Below are 25,851 nucleotides of genomic sequence, written 5' to 3'. Positions count from 1 at the left end.
AGGTGTAAGTTACACCCTCCCTTCCCTAACCACCACTGTAGGTGTCAAAAGATTTCCACTGTAATAGTTCTTGCTTGAATCTCTTCAGAAGGTATGACCGGCTTGGTCGCCTGACAGGATCCCGTAAAATCATATTATATGTGACTATACACACATATTCAAACACACAGATACATATACTGCCTTCGAGGCAGCCTACTTCTGCTATTTGTCTGTCTGTCATTTACACTCTGCTTTCATCCATGACAGTGTACTGTAGAGGGTAATAGTTTAGTCTTCATCAGTCATCAGCTCGCTCTCTTGCCCTATGAATGAAGGCAGTTTGATAACATGTGCACCTTTACCTGAAAACGAATCCATTTCAATGGCAGACCGGGCCAGTCCTTTAGTCTTCAAATGTTCTCCTCTTATAGTTTCTCTTTCATTCCTCAGATTCTCTTCTTTAAATTTTTCTTAATAGGATACCATAGCTCTTAGGGCTGTGCTAACTGCTCCCTTCCTTACCACTAATTTTATCTACAGTGTGTGGCATCCCATAAGGCTATCCCCTTTGAGCTAGGCGACTACTATGGAATGCAGATGTCCAGAATGTATTATTGTTTTACCATTCCAAGATAGCCAACATGGTGGTTTTAAACGTGGTGGCCATACTGGAACTGTGAAACAATGTTAGACATACACAATACCTCTACGAGAGAGACACCTGCTGCTATAATATATAGTTTAAGTTTTGCAAACACATGCCTGCTATGTTGAGACTCAGCACATTTTCATTTCTTAAACACATACTTTTCTCATGTTCAAAGCTGTTTTGTGGTCGCAAATGCTCTAATTCGCAAAATTGGAGCCTGTGCGATCACAAAATAGCTTTCGGGTATGTTCAAAACGCTAACTGCGATTCTGTAACCTGTTACCGAATCGCAAAATAGGTTTTCAATTACATACCAAATTTCAAATTGAAAGGATTGTATTTAGGGCAGCCCTTCCAATTTTCGATTTCCTATGGTATGTTTGAATGGTTTGCGGTCGCAAATCATAGACAGCATATCAGCATCTCAAAGTAGGGGATAACGCATGCGAAATTGGGAAGGCATCCCTTCCCCTTCATGAATATTCCTTTAAAGGAAATGGGCTACATAAAACAAAAATGTTTTTGCTTTATTTCAAAGCAATCACATACATGGTGGTCTGCTGGCCACTATTCCTGTGATGGGAGCGATTCGTAGTGGGCCGCAATTTACGACCTACCTCGTGCATATTAATGAGGTAGGTAAAATTGCGTGTCCCCCCCCCCCCCCCCCCCCCCCCCCCATATAAATCAGAATTTTTCAAACCAACATATTTGAACAAATGTTGGTTCGCAAAAAAAACAATGCATTCAGGTAAAGTCGGTGTGCAAATTGCAACCAATTTTTACCAAATGCATTGAACGAACATAAGGCCTATTGTTGCCACTATGAGCGTAAAAAAAAAAATCTAAAGTACAAAAGATCATTTCAGCGAGATAGAAACCTCTGCTTCACTAAAAATGGTGACAATATTAAAAATAGGAAAACTTTACAAGAAATGTTAGGAAAAAATTCAACCGACGACAAAAGGCACTCTAAGGGGGCATCACAAAGGCAAGAAGGGCAAGGGATAAGTTATCCAAAATGAGGATGGAACATTTAAAGAAAGTTACTTTTGGAGTTACACTTGGCTTCTGTATGATGAGGCTCCTTTTCGTCTTCACCTTTGTAAGAATAAAAAACAAATGAACTTTATAGTTTTTGGTGATGAAAAAGATTCATACTTCAAAGGTTCTTAATTCTTCTGCCTCTAGGAATAAGCGTAACAATGGTGCATAAAACTCAAATTACAATAAAGGCACTTTGAATGGGTGCTGGCAACATCTAGTAGGGCCCTGCAGTCCTTCCTTTAGCCTGCAGGCTCATAAGGGGAATTTAGCAGGATCCGTTGGAGGTATGCCCTAATTTGGGTTGACAAGGTGTCTCTCCTGGTTTTGAGAAGGCTGGATGTCAGGCTAGGAAACCTACTCGGCAAGAGTAATATTCCTGGTCAATCAAACGCTGTAGACGTTATACAAGACCAGGAGCTGGCATCATATAGAAGCACCTTTAAATGCCACTTCATGGTATCATAAAAATTCAAACAACTTAAAACAGGGGCTACGACTCTTCTATTCCACATTAGTACTGACCTCTCGCTCCTCCATCTTCCCAAGTTTTACATCAGCAAGACTTGGATAGAATTTTTTTATACAACGTTGCCATGGTGTTCCAGAGCTTATCAGAAACACCATCGGCAGAGGTTGGTTAGTAACAATTGTCTTGCAAGTGACAGATATATATATTAACAAGCATTTACAATGCAATAGGTCGCGCAATAACGAGATTTTGAGCTATTGGCATTGTAAATGGCCCTTTTATAATATTCAGAGGCATTGTAATTTACAATACCAGTAGGTCAAACTTTAGCAAAAGCAAGACCTATTGTATTGTAGAGCGTGGTGTCCGTGAAGCGGACGCAGTGCTCACCAATAAAGTAAACAAAAGCAAAAAAGAAGCAAAAAAGAAACAAAGAGAGCGCGGTGTCCCTGAAGCAAGCGTCGCACTCAACATTATAGTTAAAAAAAAAAAAAAGAAAATGGAGTGCAATGTCCTTAAAGTCCATGACAGTAGAGGTAGGTAAAAGAACAGTAACAGTCAGGGAAGGTGTCACCCTTGGAAATTCGTTTGTCTACTAGCACAGAGAGAACTACTGCAGGTCACATGAGCGAGTCTCAGTGGGGTCTCAGCTGCTGAATACAGTCAGCTGAGCCCAGAGCCCACTGTGGCACGAGCCTGAAGCAGTTCAGAGTTACAGGCTGCTAAAATTACAATATATAGTATTAATGATCCTCACTCTCTCAACATGTCAGGCAATATTGTATTTATTAACATAGGCCTGAGTGGCCAGAATGAGCCTTGTAACACCGTATGCACACAGCACTCGGATGCCGCGCTGATCTCAATGCAACTCTGACAGTCACGGTCACTCCCTGCTTCTCTCTCACAGTGTGCAGGTGGGTAAGGTACTAAAATGCGTGATTAATGCATTTTAATGCGGAACACCAACCAGACTCATAAACCCTCCTATCGGACACCACACACCACTTTCCCTTTATGTCTTTCGTTGTGGTCTTTCTCCCTATCACTTCGTTTGCACCTTTCCCTTCTTCACCCCCCTCGGGGCAGCCTGGCAATGCCTTTTCTTGCCTGAACGCCAGGCGTTGCACGAGCCCCTTCAACGCCTGGAGACAGTTTTATTTTGAAGGTCTCATTATTCTCAGTCATAAATGAGCAATAAGAAGTAACCGCTAGGGGGCAACACCGGCACTTCCAATAAAGGTTTTGATCGGACAGGATACAAAGCGAGGCAGTGTAGCCCATCGTGTCAACGCGCCTGCTGCTGTGTACAATATTCAGCTTAGACGGACATTCTTACTGGGCCAGCCTTGTCGTTCATCCTTCTGAGTTTGAAATGGGCACGGACTGTGAATTAGGGGTGCTATGCACCCACAGATGCCCTAGTGCTGCAGGGTCGTCCCCATGGAATGAGTTACAATATGAAACAATGCCGTGGCGCTTGCCTAAATCCATCTAGGCAGCACTCCGCATTCAAGCCAACATCCTTCAAAAGGGGCATTTTAATTTAAAATAAACGCAATGTTTACTGCACCACTGTCCATTATAGGTAAACACAGACATACAAAAAGTATACATAAAAACCAATAACTTTTAGCCATTTACAAAGTCATGCAATTGTTAATGACCAGTCATTGCCTCTATGCCGGAAGCCAGTCTTTAAGTGCTCGCTGGGAACGGGTGGCGTACGGGGCCTGTCTGAGGGACGGCCAAAGGGTTCACACGGAGGTGAATGTTTTCTTTTATATGGTGCGCATGTAGTCAAAGTTGACGTCAGAGAGCTTTAATAAAAGGCATAGTAGACATTGAAAACTATGCACATTTGGAGTCGAAACAATTGAATCATGACGCTCGTCAAGGGTAGTAAACGCTATATAAATGAATAAATAGCCTTGCACTCCTGTGTTCGTCACAGAAGTGCTCTCTCGATGAACGAAGGTTGTAAGTGAAGCGTTTGAAAACCCGCAGGACGTTTGAAATCCCGCAAGGCCGGAAGAGGCGCGAGATTTAAAAAAAAAAAAAGAGAGAGAGAGAGAGGATATGCGAGAAAACCCCTTACCTTGGCCGTGAGAGTCCGGAGGGCCGTCGGCCTTGGAGGGTGGTGGGCACAGACTGGGCATTATCTGCACACACAGGCCCTTTGCCTTCATACCAGCACATTCTGGGCAGGCCCGGTGCGGTGCTGTGAACTGCTGATAGGAGTTTGGCCACCCCCCCCCCCCCAACCCCTTCAACTCTCCGTCCCCCTTTGAGAAGAGTATGCAGATGGCCAGGAGGTGTTGTTGCCCTGAAGCAGGGGAGGGCAGGCAGATCTCAAAACCGGCCCTACTTGTTCAGGATGGGCTCGGAGACCGTGCGGGTTCGCAACTAGGACATGTGCAGGCTGGACCAGGCAGGAGAAACTGCAGGAGCGTGGCTGGGACAGTAGACGCCGCTGGACACCAGTGCAGAAGATCGTGCTCACCTAATTGGCCTCTCCACGGTGACACCTTCAGGTCGGTCCCGGGGGCATGGGGGCTCTGTCTGCCACGGGAGGTGCGGTAATCGGTGGGGTTGATGGCAGGGGCAGCCCAGTTGTGGTTCACGCAGGCCGGGGCAGACCTACGGGAGGGTCGGCCGTCTGTCATGCTGGCAGAGCATGAGCTCAGTGGCGCCTTGAGGTGGGAGGCACGGGTGGCTTGCAGTAGAGAGGTGGTATATAGGGTGCAGCCGTGATTCAGCTGAGGCGGGGTGGGGTGTTTTATTGCCCCAGCCGTTGTTTGTTGAGTCTTTGTCTCGGGACACAAGAGGCGAGGCACGGGGGGATGTTGCACAGGGAGAGATGCGGGTTTACGTGGAGTTGGCCGTGTCTCCGACCCAAGGGACGGGGGTTGTTTGCGCAGGGGTGCAGAGCGGCTGGTCATCTTCCTATGGGGAGGGTAATAGGCGTGGCGGTTGTCAGTTGTCCAGGGGCATTGAGAGCGCATCATGTGCTGGGGTGACATGTTTGGTGGGGTTTTTGAGTGAGTTTGAGGCCGTGGTAATTGCCGCTGTCCGGGCAGTGAAGACGGGGATGCAGGGGTGTCAGAGGCTGCACCCAGTTGGGCGGCGGGGGCTCCAGGAGAGTCTTGATGCTGCTGCGAATCGCATGGGATGGAGGAGCGCGCCGCCATCACGCGGAGCCTTTGTTGCGGTGCAGCGGGGAGCGGAAGAGCCACCACTTCCGGTTTTAAGATAGTGTCTCCAAAACAATGTGCCCGGCTGGCTCAGAGTGACGCTCTGTGCGGGGGCAGGTAGTTTTCGCTGGGCTTTTTTCTGCCGCCTGCCAGAAGGTTTCTTGTCTTTATGGGGCCATGTGTTTGGCCCCATAAAGATAAGAAACCATTTGCGCTGAACGCAAAGAAGGCCAGGCCGTCCAAATGGGACGGCTCAGAAAGCCAAGCTAATACGTCACGGACACCTCTTTTCCAATGGCTGGCCACCGTTTAGCATAAACTGTGACGCCAGCCGATGGAAAAGAGGGGCGGGGCTTAATGCCCCTTACAGGAAAATACCGGTTAACACTAAATCTCGCCAGCGAGACTGCGCATGTCTGCGCAGTCTTACGCCAGGCAAGACCTAAAAAAGGACTGTTGATAAAAAATGTTTTTCATATTTAAAGAAAGATTACAATAAGTAGCTCTCAGAATGAACGTCACATAAATGGTATCGCTTGTACCCCGCCACACTCCCCCGCCCCACCAACAGAAAGATGTGAAACACTATCGGTGTCCACGACAGCCTCATCCGTCTAGATCGTGATATGCCCATTTGTTCCAATTTGTTCTTCTCATATTTGCGGGGACACCCCCAAGCAGTGTAAATTTCCTCAATCATCTTGGCGCACCAGTCCATGCCATTCATCCAGGCCACGATAGAGGGAGCAACAAGAGTGTTTCAATTCCCGGCTCTATCTCTCTTGCCCAACAACACACCTAGCCCCACCGGTGTCTGATCTACCTGCCCCCCCCCCCCCCCATGTCATTCAGAATACCCACAAATGTGAGCCTGGGGGTTGCCTTAATGTGTAGTCCCACCACCTGGGCTAGGGTAGAGATAATGGTCTAAAAAAGGAAATGTTAAACAAATTCTTAATAATGGAAAAATGAGTGAGGATCCTCTAACAAGCAGGGTCCGTTTTAAAGCAACCTGGTGAATCGTCAGGAGCGAATCAAGAGGATTTCAGACAGGTCGTTCACAAAGAGATTCAGGCTTGAAGCAGAATGGATTCACAACTGCAACCGGACAACCTAGTTACCTCAGAGCTGTGAGGAACAGCGCACCACAACTTCCAGGTATTGCTTCTTCTGGGCCTCCAAGTGCTCAGCCTTTAGCAGCAAGATCAAATCATTCTCTGTTGCAAGATATCACCCAGGAAGCAATCGGGTTAGACAGGGAGATGGAAACAACAAGGTGTCGAGAAGATGCTCAAGAACAGCTGGTCACAGTCTGACTTAATTTTTTAACACCCAATTCCAATGGTGAATTTCAAGCTGTAAATTAGACAATCAATGAATTATTGGACAAGACATCTAACCACCATGTTCAGTAGTATGGAACTTACTTTCTGGCATACATATCTCATGCCACAACACCCTGTTCCATTTACTGTACGGCACAGATCTCCAGCACTGGCCGCCTAGCCGTGGCGATAGTCCCTACGCCAATATGGTCTCATTACCAAGTTAGGGCCCCTCATAGGGAAGCAAACTAAAGGCAGATTTTGCTCAAGGTCAGAGTTGCACTTAAAAGTACACTAGCATAAAACTTCTATTACAGTAGAAAGGAAATGAGAATAATGTTTTCTAGGGAAAAACAATTGAAACCTTAATGGAGTTCTACAGGTTTTACACATAGTGCTCTGTGTGCGATCTAAATACAGGAAATGTAAGAAGCCACAGGATAAGATAACAAAATATGTCAATTTAACACATAGTTAATATTGAAGTAATGCCAGCAGGTCGCAAGCTTTACGCGTGCTGTGGACTCTCAAGCACAAATGAATACCACGGCACAGGAAAGAAAGCTAATGTAGATCAGAGGGTCCACTTGAAAATGACGCTGCTTTTCTTGCTCCATGTTATATGTGTTACCCGCCGTTTCATGAACATGTTTTGTGGTATTCCAAGGGCAGAGGTGGGGAGGCTGGGTGCCTTAGAAACGCTTTGGGGTGGGAGAGGATCATTTCGCTCATCTCCTCTTCAGTCCTCTTCCTTCTCTCTGGCTCACCCTAACAGCCCCGCTGTGTTTTTCATGAACCCCCCTTTTCTACCTTCTTACCCTGCAGGTGCAGCTCTTCAGGTCAGAGTGCACCAGAGCCGTTATGCAAATGGCTAGGCCTCCCAACGCAGCTGTTCTTTGCAACCACACGAGCCTGCAGGGGAGTCGAGGGGCCACCGCCTGTAGAGCAGATACAAAAGCCGCCACTGCTCTCAGAACGAGCTGTCTGGTGCACCCGAGTGACCAAACCCTGAGCGAAGCCGTGGAATGAATGAAGAAGGGGCATGGCTGGTGAACTGAATGAGGAACGAGATCAAAAAGTAATGACGTCACGAGTCACCGCACCTAGCTCTGCTGCCTGTGGGTCTTTGTGTGATTGTTAAGACAAGCTTCTTGTGGCTGATGCGAGACTACACCTCAATACTGGGCCTGACATGCGAACACTGCTGCCTCCTCCCTATAGATGGTGTTCAGCTGACAAGCCGTAGCCCCGTCACGGGAAGGGGATACATATTTGTTCTTGTAGGTGCTGACTGGATTCATTCAATGAAGGGGCTGTGCACATCTAGACTTCTATTTTCGTTTCTAACGGAAGAAACACAGTCCTTTTCATTTACTGGCGTTTAGAAATCACATGACAAGTGGCGGTTGCACAGAAAACATACTTTCACAGTTTTCACAATACTTTAGTTCCCCAAGTCATGCCTAGGGTATTATGTGAAACGAAAGAACAACTACAGAGTAAGGAAACATAGAACTGGTACTTGTCCCTTTCCCCGAGTAATATGCAAACAAACACCGTGGACAAGTCCATAGTAGGTTAGGGTCGCAATTATTGACCTATACCTTGGTAGAGGAACGCAAACAACAAGTGGTTGTTTTAAGAAACCCCTCACCCACCCAGGGTGTGCGCTGATATATACACAATAGTGGCCTTCTAAACCCTTTTTTGGCCACACACACACAGAATTGGTCCTGAAGAACGCCTCATGAACACTCTAGAAGGCTGAAACTAGTAGACTTACACCTTTTAAGGGATACAGAGGCACATTTTTACCTCATACATATCCAGACTATGTTTTTAGCCATTGCCTAGGATTCTTCGAATAAAACTTTTAGAAGAGCATTTCCTAGAGGCATTTTTATCATTTATTTCCACTTCACATAGCACTTTCACTTTTCACAATCAACCAGCTCAGCAGTAAATCAGGCGTAGAAGCACAGCTGGATTGCACTCGGCAATCCAGTTGGACCCCGATGATGAAGCATGCCACCTACTAGGTAGGTGGGTGAGGGGTTTCCTAAAACAACCACTTGTGGTTTGCGTTCCTCTACCAATGTATAGGTCAATAATTACGACCCTAACCTACTAAGGACTTGTCCACGTTGTTTGTTAGGGTATTATGTGACCAGCTAAGTCATGAGTCCAAGTAGGGTCACAGTCAGTGCACCATCAGTGTGACACAGCAGGCGGCTGACTTCACGGTGGAGATAGAAACCTCTGGTGACCAGGAAGAGAAGCATAGGCCAAATCCCTAACCCATTAGGATCAAGGAATGTAGAAGACCAGGATTGCATCAGATCTGATAACTGGTGACCATGCACACAATCACAAGTCACTTGAAACGAATGACACAACATGCTGCTAGGTAACACATGGTCTTAGGTTTCTTGGCCAAGACAGAAAACAAGAACCAGCATCCAAAAGTACTGGTTAGCCAGGGACGGTGGGTTGCATTTTGTAAACAGTGCAGAATCACACAGCATCACACAGGGAATCCACAGAGTGCAAAGTGATACAGCCACACTGTAAGCACATTGTGACTATCCCATGCCTCTCAGCCAAACGGAAAGTTTATTTGTCACTACTAGCCCATAAAAAAACAGAACAAACTAAGAAGCTAGATGCAAGAAACACAAATTAATGGGGCAAAACTAGTCCTTTATCTCAGCCCCTTTTTACTATACCTTCTGTTAGAACATGGAAAGAGGTGACAACATTAGCTCAATGAAGGTGGGAATGAAAGGCATGTGCTCAGAAGGTATCCTCACAGTGCATATTACTAAAAATTTACCAAAAATACAGTTCATTCATGTAAATGAAGCGTTGTAACTCAAGGAAGGGCACGAGGCACCGCTAATTAGAGATGGAAAGAAAATAATTTTTATATACAGTTAGAAGGATCAAGAGAAGGTGAGAAGCAAGAAGAATCGCCGGAGGAGTAAGAGGCAAAAGCGTTTATCAGCTGGCAGTAAGCCTAGTTACCACATCCTCTTGACACGAATAAACCACAAGGCTCTGGTTTCCCCGCTAAGCCCCAGTTACCAACACTGAGCAGAAGCCACACAAGGAAGCACGTCTGTACCACCGCCTGGGCAAGAGGTCAGCCGCTGACTTAGGAAACAAAGAACTTCCCCCATGAGGAGTTTAGTTTGAGTCAACCTTTATGTCAAAGTCTCCAATGATGAATATCATTTTAAAGAGGCGGGCTGAAATTACTGCGGTGGGTGACTATTGCCACAGCAATTCCATAACGCAATTCATAATTCTCATACGCAGCCCACATCGGATAAGGGTGTGGTGATCAAGGCAGGAAAAGAGCAAGGGTACATGTCGTACCACTCCAATTCTTGGAAAATTGTAAGTGGGATGTCATAGGTCACAGCTAGGGGTGGAATGCTGCAAACAGATCTAAAACATGGGCTCGGTGGTAGGGAGGTGCCCATTCATTTGCTTCACAGTGGTTTTTGCTGTTGCCGTTAGGAAACATGCCTGATTTCAATCAATACAGCCGACTGTTAGCAGCATCGAGGGCACGCGGAAAGCAGCTGATTGAGCGCTCAATAACAGGAAGCACAGGCCACTCGCGCCCTGGGAAAGCAGTGGGTGTGCTTTAACCAGCAAAGGCAAATCCAGTACATAGTGTATGTTAAGGGGGACTCGTGGGCTGAAATAGAAGAAAGAGGGAACAGAGGTGAAGATTAAGGCCCCCCTGCAACTAAGGAAGAAATAAAAAAAGGCTTACTAAAGATGTGGACTCGATGTAACTGTTCCACAAGAGATGGGGCTATATATTACCATCCAACTGATGCAAGAGTTACAGAGTTTTAGGAAAGAGTGAAATAAAAATGTAACTTAAAACCAATAGAAAAGAGGAGACAGACATATGGGGTACCACACAACTGAGCTAGAAGTGTATCTACTAAGCCTAGGACAGGCCTATTAGATATCTCACAAAGTTACAAGAGAAAGGATAGATTTATGGGACACCACATAGGTGAGCTGTGAGAAAACAGGTCTACAATATCAACAGCTGCCCCATGCGGGGTCAGGGGCAGAGACCCAGTGCATTTCAGCAATCACCGATAGAAAATTACTCACTACGGTTAGGGCCTATAAGTAGTGCAAGCCTCAGCCATGGCTGATCAGGCAAAGCCGTAAATGATCTTGGTCTCAGCTGCTGCCTTGCCGAGAAGAGTTCGACTATGGTGGGACAATCCTAGAGTCAACTGGAAAACATCCACTAGTCCCTGCTGCTATGCTAGTCTGCTGCTACTGGGCCTCAGCATGGAATCATGAGAGAATCAGAGGACCGGCCTGAGGCATCACCAGAGCATAACTCAGGGGACATGGTACATATAAGAGCAATTCTGGCTATCTCTAGCATAACAGTGCCCCATCCATACCATACTGTACCAATTCTTTATGTCAATCTGGCTCTTGCGGGCAACTTTATCACAAACGTGGCATTATTGGGTGGATTTTACTGAAATGGCACGTCAATGTTTTGTACAAAATAGTGCATTTAAAAAATATTTTTAAAGTTGATAATTTGAGGAGAATGGACACCCCATACTACAGTGATTGATATTGCACGCCGTTGGTTGAGGAATTTAATCATCTACAGTGATAAAGCTTTCAATTGTATCATTGCGTTTGCTTTGGGACTGACGATATAAGATTGGCATAAATGGTCATCGCACTAATCCTTCAAGCTCTTAATAATGGAGGATTAGCACTGATGTACGAGGATGTAGGCTTCATCTTATTATGCGGTCTACAGTCTTTGTTTGTGAGATGGGTATAACTACTATTTTTCCTATCCAGTGCAAGTAGATTCATACCATATGATTAAGAACGTAATCGGAAGGGACAAGAAAGAGCTCCAAAAACTCCGGGGAATGTAATGGTCATTTGGCAAATCACAAATATATTGGAATATATTATTGCAGCCCCTTCAGAACACGTGGCTTTCTCCTAATTTGTGACAATGGTACTGTAAAAGGCCTCTGTTGTTGCAAAAATGTTCTTGGAAGGAAATCCATCCTCATGCAGCCCCACAACTCGCAAAGATGATTAAGGCTTGTTCTGCTCCAATTTGTCGTAATAGTTTCTGCTTCTTCACTATCAAAGTTCACCAGCCAGCCACGGCCTACGAGCTACCCTTTCTTGTAAGGCAAAGGACACATCTATGGGATAATTGACATAGGAGATAACAAGAAGGGACATGCTTAGGTGGTAGGCCACAGTGACCAAGAAGATCTCTGCACTACTTCAGTCCTGATATGGATAGAACAAAGGTTAACTGTGGACTCATTTCAAAATTACATTCAATAAATGCAGATGCTATGGGGTAATGCATGCCATGGCAGCGAATCCAACTGAACTAACCGCACTACTGTCCCTAGACGCCCGCATGGCAATTCACACCGTTGAATGGCCCTATCTACATGCGGTCTTGGCTAGGCTAGTTTTTGGGCCGAACTTTTGTACGTGGGCCCGCCACCTGTACTGCAATCCAAGAGCCCGAGTGTGGGTTAACGGAGCAGTGTCGAGGTCCTTTACGCTACAGAGGCACGTGGCAAGAGTGCCCACTCTCCCCAATCATCTTTGTGATGGCGCTTGAACCACTCGCAGCATGGATCCGAGGGGATCCCATGGTCTGGGGTATAGATGTTGGGGCGGGGTGGATGGGAAGAGCGTATTTCGCTATACTCCGACGTACTACTATACGCATCCAGACCAAGACAAACGTTCCACAGGCTCATCAATATACTCAGTCTCCATGGCTCACATTTTGGATACCAGATAAATTGGGACAAATCCTCAATTTACACCCTATCAGGGGAACTCCCACCACTCACATCCAACTGCGTGGCCATGGAACAACACGGCAAGGTGAAATACCTGGGCATATGGATCACGGGGTCGGCGGAGGAATTCCCACGCCTAAACATAAACCCTCAACTGATGAGACTACGCGAGAACGTGGCACACTGGTGACGACTGCTGCTGACTCTCATGGATAGAGCAGTGCTTTTTAAAATGATGGCCCTCACGTGCCTGCTCTACACTCTGCAGAATACACCATATAAGATTCCAAACACCTTCTTCCGTACCATAGAGGGGGAACAACAAAACCTCCTGTGGGAGGGAGGTAAACCATGCATAGCATTGCGCAAACTCCAGTGCGGGGTCTATGGGGGGGGGGGGGGGGGGGGTACTGGCGGTACCAGACGTCCAAAACTACTACCTGGCGGCCCAACTTATCAATGTCAATGGATGGGCCTTTGCACCACACTCTGAACCAGCATAGCAGGTAGATCGATCCACTATGGGAAAATGTGGGCATCTAGCAGCCCTATATCGTAGCAATAGGGAAAGGTCTCTACCCACATATATACAAGCGGTGGTGCGGGCATTGCACATGGGCACAAACCTGCTAGGATTGCAGTCCAGACTGACTCAACAGACGCTACTCTTGGAGTCATGGTGGTGTCCTACGCCGATGAAACTCAACCGGTGGTTTCCCTTACAAAGGCACGGGACACGACAGCCTCCAACTTTGTGGCATGAATGCAAGAACCTGCACTGTGGATGGCCAACAACTGCCTGAAGTTGAATGGCAATAAGACCGAGGTGCTTGTGTTTGAGAAAGCTCCATCAGTGTGGTCATCGGCGTGGTGGCCCCAGAGTTTGGGGCCTACCCCCATGCCCTGCACTCAGGCTAAGAACCTTGGGGTATGGATGGATAACAAGCTCTCTTTTGAGTATCATACCAGGCGGTTGGCAGGCGCTTGTTTTAGAGTCCTGCGGGGCCTACAGCAGCCAGGAAGCCCATGGTACAGGCCCTGGTGACATCGCACCTTGATTACAGGAATTTACTGTACCTAGGTGCTACCGCTAAATGCGTGCAAAGACTCCAAGGCATCCAAAACGCAGCTGCGCGCCTGGTTCTTATGATCCCGAGGAGAGCCTCTGCTAAGAAGGCGCTGGTCTCCCTCCACTGGCTACCGATTAGGTTCAAGGCGATGTGGGTCTGCCACCGGATTATCCAAAGGACAGGCCCCTCTTATTTGTTTGACCTACTTACCCTATATTCCCCTATCCGGCAACTTAGATCAAGCGGGACAGGTCTGGTGTGTGTGCCTCCCATTAAACGAGCACAGATGGGGGGGGGGCATTCATTCCGCTTTTTGGCCGCACAGCAATGGAACAAACTCCCCCTGAGTCTGAGGGTTCGGAGGCTACTTTCCGTAAAAAACTGAAGACTTATCTGTTTCCGGTTGCATAGTCGCTCGTTTTAGGATAGGTCTTAGCGGCAGAGGGTAGTTTGCACCGCAGTGCCGGGACACACTGGCCTAGTGTAACCAGGCGCCTTATAAAATGTAATTATTATTATAAAGTGACTTACTGGGCAACATGGGGCGCCTACAGGGATCCCGTGGATGGCGCCTAATTGGCATAGACTCACTAGGGGACATATGGAGAAATGGTAATAGGATGACCTTTACAGAGCCCCAGACTGAATATCAAATGGACGGCGGCGAACACTTCCGCTACCTGCAGTTGGGACACGCCCTGAGACGCCATATGCCAGACGGGGAACTGCTGCCCGTATATTCCCCTCTAGAGGACCGACTCCTACTTGACCCCATGTTAGAGAAAGCGGTCTCCCTCACATACCGTAAGATAATGAATAACTTCACTGACCTCCTGGGCCCACTGAGAGGCCTGGGAATCAGACCTAGGGTTGCTCAATGATGACGATTGTCAGGAAGCGATCCAATGCCCCCGAATGGTGGCTATACGGGCAAGATTCAGACTAATCCAGCTTAGAGTCCTACACAGATCATACACTGCCAGAACACTCCATTATAGACTAGGGAGATCAGACACAGACCATTGTGCTAGAAGGTGTGGGATGGTGGGCACCTTCTTCCACATTATCTGGTGGTGTCCCAAAATCCAGCACTATTGGTCAGAAGTGGCTGGGGTCATGTCAGAGGTGCTAGGACTCTGCATGCAGTTTGATGCAAGATGGCATCTTTTGGGAGTCACAGGGGAGTCCACTTGGCCCACAAACACAAAACCTGACTTAAAGCTAGCCTCAGGGGTGGCGAAGCGTAATATTGCAAGATTGTGGGGGGCTCAGGAGGCGCCGAGGCTTACTAGTTGGAAGCAAGACATGGACCCGTGCCAACTCGCAGAAAAGGTGGTGTATGAGAGTAGAGGATGTGCCAACAAATGGAAAAAAATCTAGACTCCATGCGGGAAATATAGAACCTAGCTGAACGGCAAGGACAAAAGCGAGGGACCTACAGATGAACAATACAAAAAGAGCCAAGGGTTATGATAGAGATGCCTTCCAAGTATATATCACACTATACCTTGCATCCCGAATGTTGTTCAAATAATGTAATTCAATGATCATTGAGTGTAATGGTGGTTCGAATACTTGTTTCAATAAAAAGATGGTTTTAAAAAAATTAGAATAATATGCAGATGCATATTTCATCCAGGAAGTAAGATCAATCTTTAGGGCAATTTTAACGAACAGTTGACTTATTACTTACATTTCTTTCTATGTACGCAGTATTATCAGGGGTTAAGCACTCTGAAAAGTGATCACACTGAGCGACAAAAGTAAAAAAGTGCTGCGTGTATATAGAAGACTACAAATGAATTAGAAATCCAGAAAATAATTTAACAAGTGTGGGCAGCGAGTCTATGTTGACGTCATTTCGACCTCTATAATAAGTGAGAGGTCATCATCGGGACTGGGGAACATAGGAAAGCACTATGGTAACAGCCAAGACGCCTCTGGAGAATTGACCGGTGCGGCAGGGCTACTAGCATACATCGAACTTCAAACAAACAAGCTAAATCAATTGTGTTGAATAAGGCGGGGATTATATAGACAAGTATCTCAGTGGTCCTCAGAATGGTGGTCACCAGGTGGTAGAGTAAGAAAGCATCAGAAGTCAGCATAGATAGTGTCCGCAAGGGCAGAGCAATGCAGGTTCAGTTAGCTGAGTATGGATGCCTTCAAAGGTAGCCAGAAGACGATAAATGCAGGAAGTGAAGTACATTGGTACATTCTTTTTAAGCTGTGGACTACTTCTGCTGAGGGCAAAGGCCAATACCAAGTCATGAGAGGTGCATCTTCTAGATAGGCATTATCATTAAAGGCAAAAGGCTAAAGGCTAATAGTAGTATTCACCAAAAAGTGACTTATTGAATAGCATATTATTTGTGCTTGAATAATGCTAGCTAACTAAGCATCCGGGTCTAATCATCAGAATGCTGCTAAATTCGCAGAAGCGTATGCATCAGAGAGATCCAGCAGAACAAACACTCTAAATGAGTGGCCGATTCAGCCATTGAAAAAAATCATAGCTGAGTGCAGCCTGTTTACTTCTGAAGGACACTACAGTGCAAGGTGTGTAGATAAAATTGTACGATTGATGGTTTATGAACATAAATGTGTACAGAGTGAATGAGAGAGGACGCAGTGTTAAGTATCTCACGGATACAAATTAAAGTTGTGATGATGAACATGTTCTACATGAGTTGAATCCTGATTCAACTTTCCAAGAGATGAGACTTGTCAGGAGATGCTGAAGGAAGCTTCAGAGCTGCTGTTGCAGGGAATCCCTTTCCAGCAGAAGTGGTTAGGGCACAATCAATAAAAGAATGCAAAATATTGGCAATTTGTTACAATCTGGGCCTTGTGTAGAATGCAGGAGGAGTTGGACGGTAGATATAATTGTATTTCATTTATATCACGCTCAATCTGCAGTTATTACGGCATGGCCGAATGGTTTAAGTTTCTGCACTAGGTGCTTCTGGGAAGGGTGTGTTGGTTGAAGTTGCGACAGTAAGATGTATTGACGTGCACTAGAAGCAAGTGGAGTGGGCACTATATTTTGCAAAGAAGGCACTAGCAGTGCATGGCAATGATTACTGGGCTCAGATGGAGGAGGGGACTATTAAACCAACGATTAACAGCATAAAGAGACTATAACAGAGATGAAAAGTAAGAAAAGTTGCCCTTCCTCATCATCTGTTGTGGTCTTTGCAATTGTAAACCAGATGGAATTGATTAACCCTCACAAGCAGTGGGTGACTAGCACTACTCCAACCCCAAGCAGACATCATAAAACAAAGGAAGAGTCTGGAATGCCTGTTATTCATGAATGCAGGACTGGATAAAGAGAACTACCTCTTTTCTTTACACTTGAGGGCCCCTTTAAGGAACAATAGGGGAGTTAAAGTAACACAAGAGTGGGATACCAAGCCGCAAGTGGGGAGGGTGTGTTTGGGATATCCTCATCTGAACCTGCAGGGCAATGCAGCACAGCGTGTGTTTGGGACACCCTCATTTGAACCTGCGGGGCTATGTGGCACAGCATTTGCTCAACCCCATTAACCATGAGAAACTTAACTGCTAGGCCCTAGTTCAAGCCTGAAAGTAGCAGCTCTGCAGCGCAGCTCCAGTCGTGGTAAGCCACCTTCGATCAGCCAGCCACGTCAGCCGCCGGGCGAGGCCTGAGAAGGGACTTTTAAACTCGTGCTGGTTGTGGTTTCTGAGTCGCCCTGCCCTCAAGGACGCCTAACAATGGCATGCCAGACATTCCTCTCTGCGAGGGAACACGGACTCCCTTTCAACTTCCGCCTCTCCAATAAGTCACTTATTGCAGGTCTAGCGAAGCTTTGAAGCCCATCTCCCAGGCAGCGCTACGAACCCAGGAGGCACCTGTTCATAGCAACCACGGCACAGTAGCTAAGGCTGGCAGAGGGAGAGGCGCGGGCCCAAGGGACTCGGCACTCGCCCTCTGCATCCTGCTGAATAAGCAACTAGTAGGTCGAAAGGATCCCGAGAGGCGCGCTGGGAGATAGTGAAAAGGAGATGTTACCCCGCGGGCCGGCGCGCCTCAGGGCTGACAGGGTGGGGCAGAGCCAGGGGTGTGACTGACTCAGCCCCATTCTACATGACCAGATCTTCTGCAGGCACCTGTTTCGAGAGGTACTTCCGCCTGTCCACTAATCTGCTCCCGCGCCTAAAGGAACAAAAGAGACCAGCGCCAAGGCTGGGGGAGGGGCAATTATGACCGACAGCCCCAAGAGGCCGGCAAACAACACAAGCGAGGGTGGTAAGGGGTGGGCACCAAGCAAAAGGCTGAAAAGGGCGAGGAGGGGTCTATACCAACCAGCATTAATGAGTTCGCTCACCAAAGCCCTGGACGCTGCAAAGGCAAACGGCACTGGAACCAGGTCCCCATAAAATCCCATCTTACCCTAAAGAACAATAAAGAATAGCAAGCAGCACCCTTTCTAGATTCGGACCACACTTCGCCCAGCAAGAGCCTGGGGAAGATTCAGTTCACAGTTCTGTGTTATTTAGTATATATAAAGAGGCAAAGGGCGAAATACGCAACTTGCCATCACTGTGTGCAGGCAGAGCCTCTAGAGGGTTATGAAGCCTCTACCACCCCGCAAACAATAATATTAGGCTACAATATTCTGTACATCGGTTTATGCCATGTATTTTTCCATCAAAAGGCATTCAACCAAAACACGGGTTCAAGGGATAAAATGTGCGCAGTTAGGTAAATATCACATTAAAGAGGCATCGTGATTATTTCGAGGACTGTTTGCCAGTGTAAAGTAAATGTTACCTGCAATCTGTGAAGCAATACAGTGTTTTTTTCTAGTGTCATTTAAGATTTACTGTGGCAATACACTCGAAACTGACCTTTGAACGTAAGTAACAAATGTGTATAGGTGTTTATTACTACAGCTGCTCTAAATAACGTTATTGGCCAGCATTTATATTCGCTGCTTTAGCATAAACCTGATTACCCTCGTTCATTAGCATAGCATACAGCCTAACAAAGGGACATATGGAGCTAGCGTTTAATTAAAAAATGTAGGTAGATACAAATTGTCAAGATCACCCAGCTCTTACAATTTATCAGCGCCAGCGTGGGTAGTATCACTTTGCTTGGCCTTTCTGGTAATATCTAAACGCAGGCGAAACAAGCAACCTGAAGCTATCTTTAAGCACACAAAAATGATTTTAAAAAAATCAACTTTATTTTGAATTATTCGAATTTTGTTCACCGATTATTTTTTTTTGCATTGAGCCCAGGCATGGGATAGGCGGTCAGAAGCATTAAAATTCAGAATTGTTCTGCTTCCAGTGCAACTCGGCCATGCTTACAAGATAAATGTAAACCAGTGTCTCATCAATCACTGAATTCAAATTGTGTTTAAAGCATCGCAGCCACAAGAACACCTGCCACCCACAAGGTCCCCTGATGCATTCTTACTGCCATGACCAGGGGCAGCGCCATAGACACCACCTGGCAAACAGGCTGACAAAAAGGAAAAAAATAACTGGATAAAAGAGATTTGTGGAACCCCACACCTCTAATGGCCTCCTCAGCTCCTAACAACCCACCCATTAGGTGACAGGACCCATGCAATCTTCCGCAACACTGACCCACAGCGAGAAAGCTTCAGTCTGTAATACTAAAGCCAGCGCAGTGGCATCTGGCAGCTTCAGGGGACAACAAAGCCCATCCAACCTATGCAGTTTCTTCCCATTCACACCGCCAAACCTACATGAGCCTAAATTGATTATAGAATGTATCACACTCCCAGCTCTCCCTCTCTCACATTTGTAGATAAAAAATCCCATGGATTTATCACCAATTATGGTCAAACCTGATAACATACGAGGTAATAATGAGATGCACAGTCCCCCTCCAGGTTCACTGTGTGACCTCTGACCTTCGGAGCATGTCATTTGTACTGATGATTTCAGGCGGTCGAGCTTAGAACCGGGAGGGCTAGATCCAATCGCTTTATCAGGATATCCACATTAAGCAAACACATCGAACATACATGAATCTTTTTTTACAAAATGAGACGTTAACCGCAAAATACAGCATAGCTACGATACTACTTAACCTACATCAAACGCCCCTGCTTTATTTCCTTTAGTGGGTAAAGTCTCATGTATGAGGCAGAGTATTTGTGCCCAGCCAAGCCATCTGTAAGAAGGTTCACAGTACCCAAACCCTCCCCCCCCCCCCCCCCCCCCCGGTTGACAAGAGAATAGGAATCTAGAGATCACCGAGGACCTGGAGAGGTGACAAACGTCTGAGTGACATCACAAATGTGTGATATCCAAAACTGAGACAAGAATAAGCGTCAACTGGAAAACTAATTGCTGACGGGCATCCTACGATTAGAAGTTGAATACATAAAACAGACAATTTACCTAAATACTGAAAGGGATAAGAAGGGATTCCTTACCCATCCTCCATTTTCCTGGATCCAAGGATCCAAATTCCTGCTCAGGTATGTGGACATCCATGAAACAATGTTCGCTACAAGTCCCTCCATCTCCTTGTCAACACTTTCGACGCTAAGGGCGCCTCCAAAAGAGAAAAAGGCCACAATGCGGCCCCAATTCACCCCATCGCGGAAGAGTTCATTCACGACTTGCTCAAAGCTCTGGTACGCCGTGTCTGGGGTGATATGAAGCTGGGAGGTGAGGTCACTGAACGCCCTGCAGTACCTCAGTTCAAACTCATCTCCAGCATCTCGGAGTGCCATCTTCACTGCATCGTTGGCACTGGTGCTTGGGAATGAGACGTCTGTCATCGCCTGGGCAGCAGCAGACTCCCAGGAAGGACTCCCATTAGGTCTACCATTGCCCTCACCCGCCTCAGGCAGCTGTGTCCCATTTTCATGGCCACTGGCACAGCACAGGTTGAAGGAGTAGCCCTTCTGCCCCAACTTGTGGGATATAAAGTCAATCACGAGTTCTCGGTTACCATCAGACATATTCACACAGCATGTGGGATCCAAAAGTCCATGGTTCAGAAAACTAAGCTGAGCAAGATACTCAGTGGCTGGGTTCTCGTTCAATGTCCTTTGGAGAGCAGGATCAAGACTGCAAAGATAAAAACAAAGGTTGTGATTTCAAAGAGGACACTCACAGAAAATACCAGGTAAATGAGACAGAAGCAAGCGTAGCACAGTCGAGTACACAACATAGCCGCACAATAATAGGCCTCTGTGAAATGCAAATCACCCAGTTCTCATGGGCTTCAAAGCCTTAACCACAACTGAACCAACCACCAGAACTGCAGGGTAACATGAGCTTTACCTGCACTCCCCAGGCGTGTCCCGGTATAACAAACAGGTCTGGCCTTGAGGCGCCGACACCAGGCAGCTCTGCGAGTCGCCAAAGGCTGGGGGGTCTCAGGTGGCTACCGAGCCCTAGTCAGAAGGCTTGTGTCCCAGAAGAGGAGCGGGCCAGCCTGGTCTGACAGCAGAAGGCAGCCCTCCCCTTCCCATCAATGCCCCGGCCGCCCTGGGAGCTGGTGGCCCTGCCTTCTCCCCGCCCCCGCCGTGAATCAGAGTGTGCGCTCAGTGCACGGCACCAGCGGCCGCGCCCGCCCTGCTGCCACCGCCGCCTCGAGGATGACAATATTATGGTACAGGATGTGAGCACAGGACGAACCCTTCCGACTGCTGCTGCGAGGCACAGAGCTGCGCCTGTGATTTCACAATGGGTGGAATGCGCCCTGGAGCCTGCCCAGCAGTGGTGATCCGTGCGAGTTCTGCTGCTGAATCACCGAGATAGCGGATCATTAACCCTGGCCAGCACCACAAGGCGGCTAATCTTCAGCCAGGGGCATCGGTAGCCCCAAGCTCCCCCCGTGCCAGACACCGGGCCATTGTCTGCCACGGAGCTGCCCGCCCCCTACCTGCTCATCCCTTGATTTGGACTGGCTAATTAATGGGTGACATCTGAGACCAGTCCTGGCTTTTCAACCAACAGCAATTGGATGCTGGGGATGTAGTTTAATTTTTTTTTAAATATCAATCAATCGATTTCTTTGACTGACGCCACAATCGCATAAAACACAACGTGCAACTAAATTGCAGGTTTCTTTACAAAATACTCATGCGTCACACATTAGTTTCACGCATTTCATTAGAATTCTGAGCTTAAAGGCCTCGGAATTCCTAGTTTTTTTGTCACGAGCTGCGCCCTCAGGGCAGCATTTTCTGCCATTCAAAACTACTACTTTGCCTCGTCATGAAGACTTGTTGGTCATGAAAATATACCCATCGCAATCTTATGCACACCACACACGCATACCTACCCACCGAAGGGTTTTATTAGGGCGACAACCCACGGGCACAAGGATATAATGTGTGTAGGCAAATGTTCTGACTCACCCCCAGGCTGGTGTGCGCCATGAGTCTCCAATGAATAACGCTTCAGACGGTTGTGAGAAACGTGTATTTGGGAAAAATGTAAATGGACCACACCAAGATGCAAGCTTCAAGTGGGAACTTGATCGTATATATATATATATATATATATATGTATTTGGGAAAAATGTAAATTGACCACACCAAGATGCAAGCTTCAAGTGGGAACTTGATCGTATATATATATATATATATATATATATATAGATAGAAAAATCAGATTTCACCATACATCAGATGCATCACATAGCAAAGCATATTTTAGAATATATAAAACAATTAATAACAAAGTTGGGCTGAAATTCTCCATACAGTTCATAATACTGGTCAGAGAAGATGGTAAAAATATTAGAACTTATCAACGACAATTCACATACCTAAAAAGACTCCAAACCTACATGCTGTGCAAGTCTGAGGGCTTCCGTAACTCCAGAAATCTTTCATCTAGTGCTTACTTTGTCACTAATTAAAGTTTTTGCCACCTTCCTTAAATGTCTGTAATATTCCCATGACAGAATACATTCGACGTTCCCAGCCTACTGTCAGACCTCACTTCATTTTTGCCACTCCAATGCCACATGCAAACCCTCCGTGAAGTGTTCAATCTCTCAAGCGTGTGCTGGAGTTTCTGATCCGAGGCAGAATAAAGTATAGCTGTAACTAAGTTCATACCAACGAACATCAATCGTGTGATATTTCAATGCTGACTTATTAAGGTGCCTGGTCTCTACCAGCTTCTTTATCCTCTAAACGTTCACCTGTGAATTTAAGAGCCCGCTAGGCCACACTTGCCAGGTAAATTAGTAAAAAAATATAATTTCCAATTTTTACATCAGCTGGATCTCCATAATTCAGAGGTCACTGACATTGTTTTCAGGTGTATGTGACCCCCGGAGGACTTTAAGCACAAAGAAAGCTAGGTACAACTTGAGGTGGCAGGGATTACAGATTTCTTTATCCCCGTTGCCCATGGCACAACTATGTGCAGGCCTTCAAGAAGCAGGTAGAATGTACTCAAAAATTGGAAAATATCTATGTTCAAATGCTGTACAGATTAGTGCATTCGGACTATATCTTGGTGGAAACAGAAAAAGCTTCCTGTATGCAAACACCTAAAAAAAAAAAACGGACTTTTTTTAAAATAAAAACTTTTGTTTAAAACCCTGAAAACACACAGCATCTCCTTGTTGAGGTCTGTCCATCCAACCTTCAACATAAATAACCAGTAGTTTTGGCAAACATTGCTTAACAGAAGACTGTAGGTAGTCCTGCTTCTAAGCACTCCCAAATTTGGTACCCATGGGACTTAAGGTAAAGAAATGTGTGTTGTGCCTCACACAACCTTAAGTGGTAAAGCAGAGATCAGAGTTTCAACTAAGGTGGTTTAGAATAAGCTGCGCCTCTGGTGTGGTGCCCAAATGATCCACAAGATCTTTCAGTCAATGGACTCCAGTCTACTTCCTTTGTCTCACAGACTTGGCGCCAGATGTACAAAGCTTTTGTATGTTCACAAACAGCATTTTTCAATGTACAGTGGACATATTTGCGATTCAATAACCTATTACCAAATCGCAAATTGGGTTTGCGATTCGGTATTAAGAAGGGGCATATTTAGGGCGTCCTTCCTAATACCGAATCGCAGTGTTATATGAATGTTATGCGACCGAAATGCAGTCGCAAAACATTCGAATTTTACCACTACTTCAAGTAGGTGGTAACCCATTCGCAAATGGGAAGAGGTCCCAAGAGACCCCTTCGCCTTTGTGAATGTTTGTAAAAATATTTTTTTTAACACATGCTGTTTTCCTGCATTAAAAGAAAAAAAATTGCTTTATTGAAAAGCAATCACAGACACGGTGGTCTGTTGACCTCAGCAGGCCATTATCCCTGTGATTTTTGCAATTCCCAATGGCTAGCAAACCGAGACCTACCTCATGAATATTATTGAGGTAGGTCTATTTGCGACCCCCTGGGAATCGCAAAATGCGTCAGACACATTTGAGTTTACGATTACCAAAGACGAATTGCAAAAATTAGCTATTTGGTAATCGCAAACGATTACCTACGTACATCTGGACCAAAGTTCCTACGAATGCCCGTTCGCGTTTTTATGTGGCAAGATGTACCATGCAAGTTATATCATTTTACCCTACAGGGGTCACGTACTAATACCCCTGCATCTCACATATTTACCCCCATCATCTCTGTCCAGCATTCCAGGACAACAAATAGGGAACTTATAGAGCCTTATCACATTTCTACAATATGTTTCGTTTACTGTTGCAAACTAAATTACCTTAACAGGAACATTCACCATACAGAAGCAATAGAAAGAGGCCAGATTTGAATCTATAAAATACAAAGAGAAGTGTGGGTCATCCCCCACAGTTTTAAGACCGAGAAACCTAGAGGGCTGAAACCTCGTTAGTACAGGGAGGTGTCTCCAGTGAGTGTATCTGGGTCTTCTGTTCAGCTATGAACCGTGATATCATGAGGGAGTTATACATACGAAGAATGTTCTCTTTAGAGATAGGATCCGATAAGCAAGTACATGCACACTTACCTGACTCACCCAATTAGTTAGGTAGCATGGTGTTTCACCCTCCACCTCAATTCTAGCGGTCCAAATATCACACCTTAGCGATAAAAAAAGACTTCGACAGGTGGCCTGGTCACTTCAAGCCCTACAACGCCACGTTTCCAGATCTTATCGTTCATTTTATAAACTAGGGCATTCTGGTGGTTGCAGTTCTCGCTAGTTTCAATGGAACTAGGGCAGCTTAAAACAATCGCTTGTATATTGAAAATTCTACTCTGGAAACACAGTATCCTGTACTTCAGCAATCTGGCACCCCCTACTTAAAGTCTCACCTTGCTCTTAACAGTCACATGGAAACCCTGCAAGGTTTGCACCCTAATAATAGGTCTCCCACCCTCTGTAACTCGACAGCGCTTTATTTGAGACTGGAATTAATTTTCCGTTAATAATCCTTTCACAGACGGCTTCTGTTCGTATTCACGGGAGAGCGAAGAACCGCAGCTTTGGGGACACCAAGGTACTCAAAACCAATCATATAAGAGCAAACATATCGTATTAGTCATCGGAAAGTGCGCATACCTTGCATTGGTTAGGGAACCCCTTATCATATGATTGGAGAGAGGAGTTGTTGTTGGTCATTCATTGGATACGAGGCCTCTGAAGCTGTGCAATGGCTCGCCACTGGCCTGATAAACGCATGTCAGTTGTTTATTGGCTGAGTATTGTGACGTCTACGTACCCTGCCGCAGAAATTTCCACTGTATTACAGCAAATCTTCTTCCTTCAGATGGACTCCCCGCTTCTTCGCATCAGGACTTGATCAGCCTCTCTTTCAGCTTGTCTGTCTAAATCGGCTCCCGGACAGTGTGAACAGAATCGCAGCACGTGACCAAAATCACCAGAAGGCGGCCATAGGCTAATCGGACTAACAGCTCCGCCCCAAAGCAGCTTCTGTGACGATTTCCGTTGCCGAAAGCCACCCGGCTCGTACGCCAAGAGTATGTTACTTCCTGCATGCCTTCTGTCCCAGCTGCGTAGTTTGCATTGGGCGGCTTTATCTCCAGGAGTTCTAAGGTTTTGTAAATGCCGTGGTTAAAGTTCGAGCCAAAACTGGCTGGTAATGTAGTTGGAATGTGGTTTTCCGCGACTGTATAACATCGGCTCAGCAGGCTTTATGATCTGAATTTGCGATTTGCTGAAAAGGCTCGAGTGCCGTACGTGTTTCAGGCACGACGCCAGGCCTCTTGGTAGTTAGCTGCCCCTCACTGTGACGCAGCCTCTAAGAGGCATTTGTGCGTGCCGGT

General features: G+C 46.2%; 1 protein-coding gene across 8 annotated transcripts in view; it reads right to left on the bottom strand.

The window, feature by feature from the left end:
• The window catches only part of BCL2L1 (BCL2 like 1), a 60,432-nt gene extending 34,857 nt beyond the window's left edge, over window positions 1-25,575 (bottom strand). The window contains exons 1-2 of one of the 8 annotated variants that reach the window (XM_085619525.1): window positions 25,287-25,575; window positions 20,032-20,674 (exon numbers count right to left, since the gene is read on the bottom strand). In XM_085619525.1, the coding sequence (XP_085475651.1) occupies window positions 20,032-20,565 (534 nt within the window). In that variant the 5' untranslated portion in view covers window positions 20,566-20,674; window positions 25,287-25,575. Of the gene's footprint in view, window positions 1-19,996; window positions 20,681-20,890; window positions 21,356-24,571; window positions 25,086-25,126 lie in introns of those variants that run through there. The other 7 variants (XM_085619523.1, XM_085619524.1, XM_085619530.1 and 4 more) reach the window with 7 other exon arrangements.
• Window positions 25,576-25,851: the final 276 nt, after the last annotated feature.

Source organism: Triturus cristatus, chromosome 7, assembly GCF_964204655.1.
Source record: "Triturus cristatus chromosome 7, aTriCri1.1, whole genome shotgun sequence".
Lineage (NCBI taxonomy): Eukaryota > Metazoa > Chordata > Amphibia > Caudata > Salamandridae > Triturus > Triturus cristatus.
Note: the sequence above shows the minus strand (reverse complement) of the source record. Positions and strands in the feature narration are given on the sequence as shown.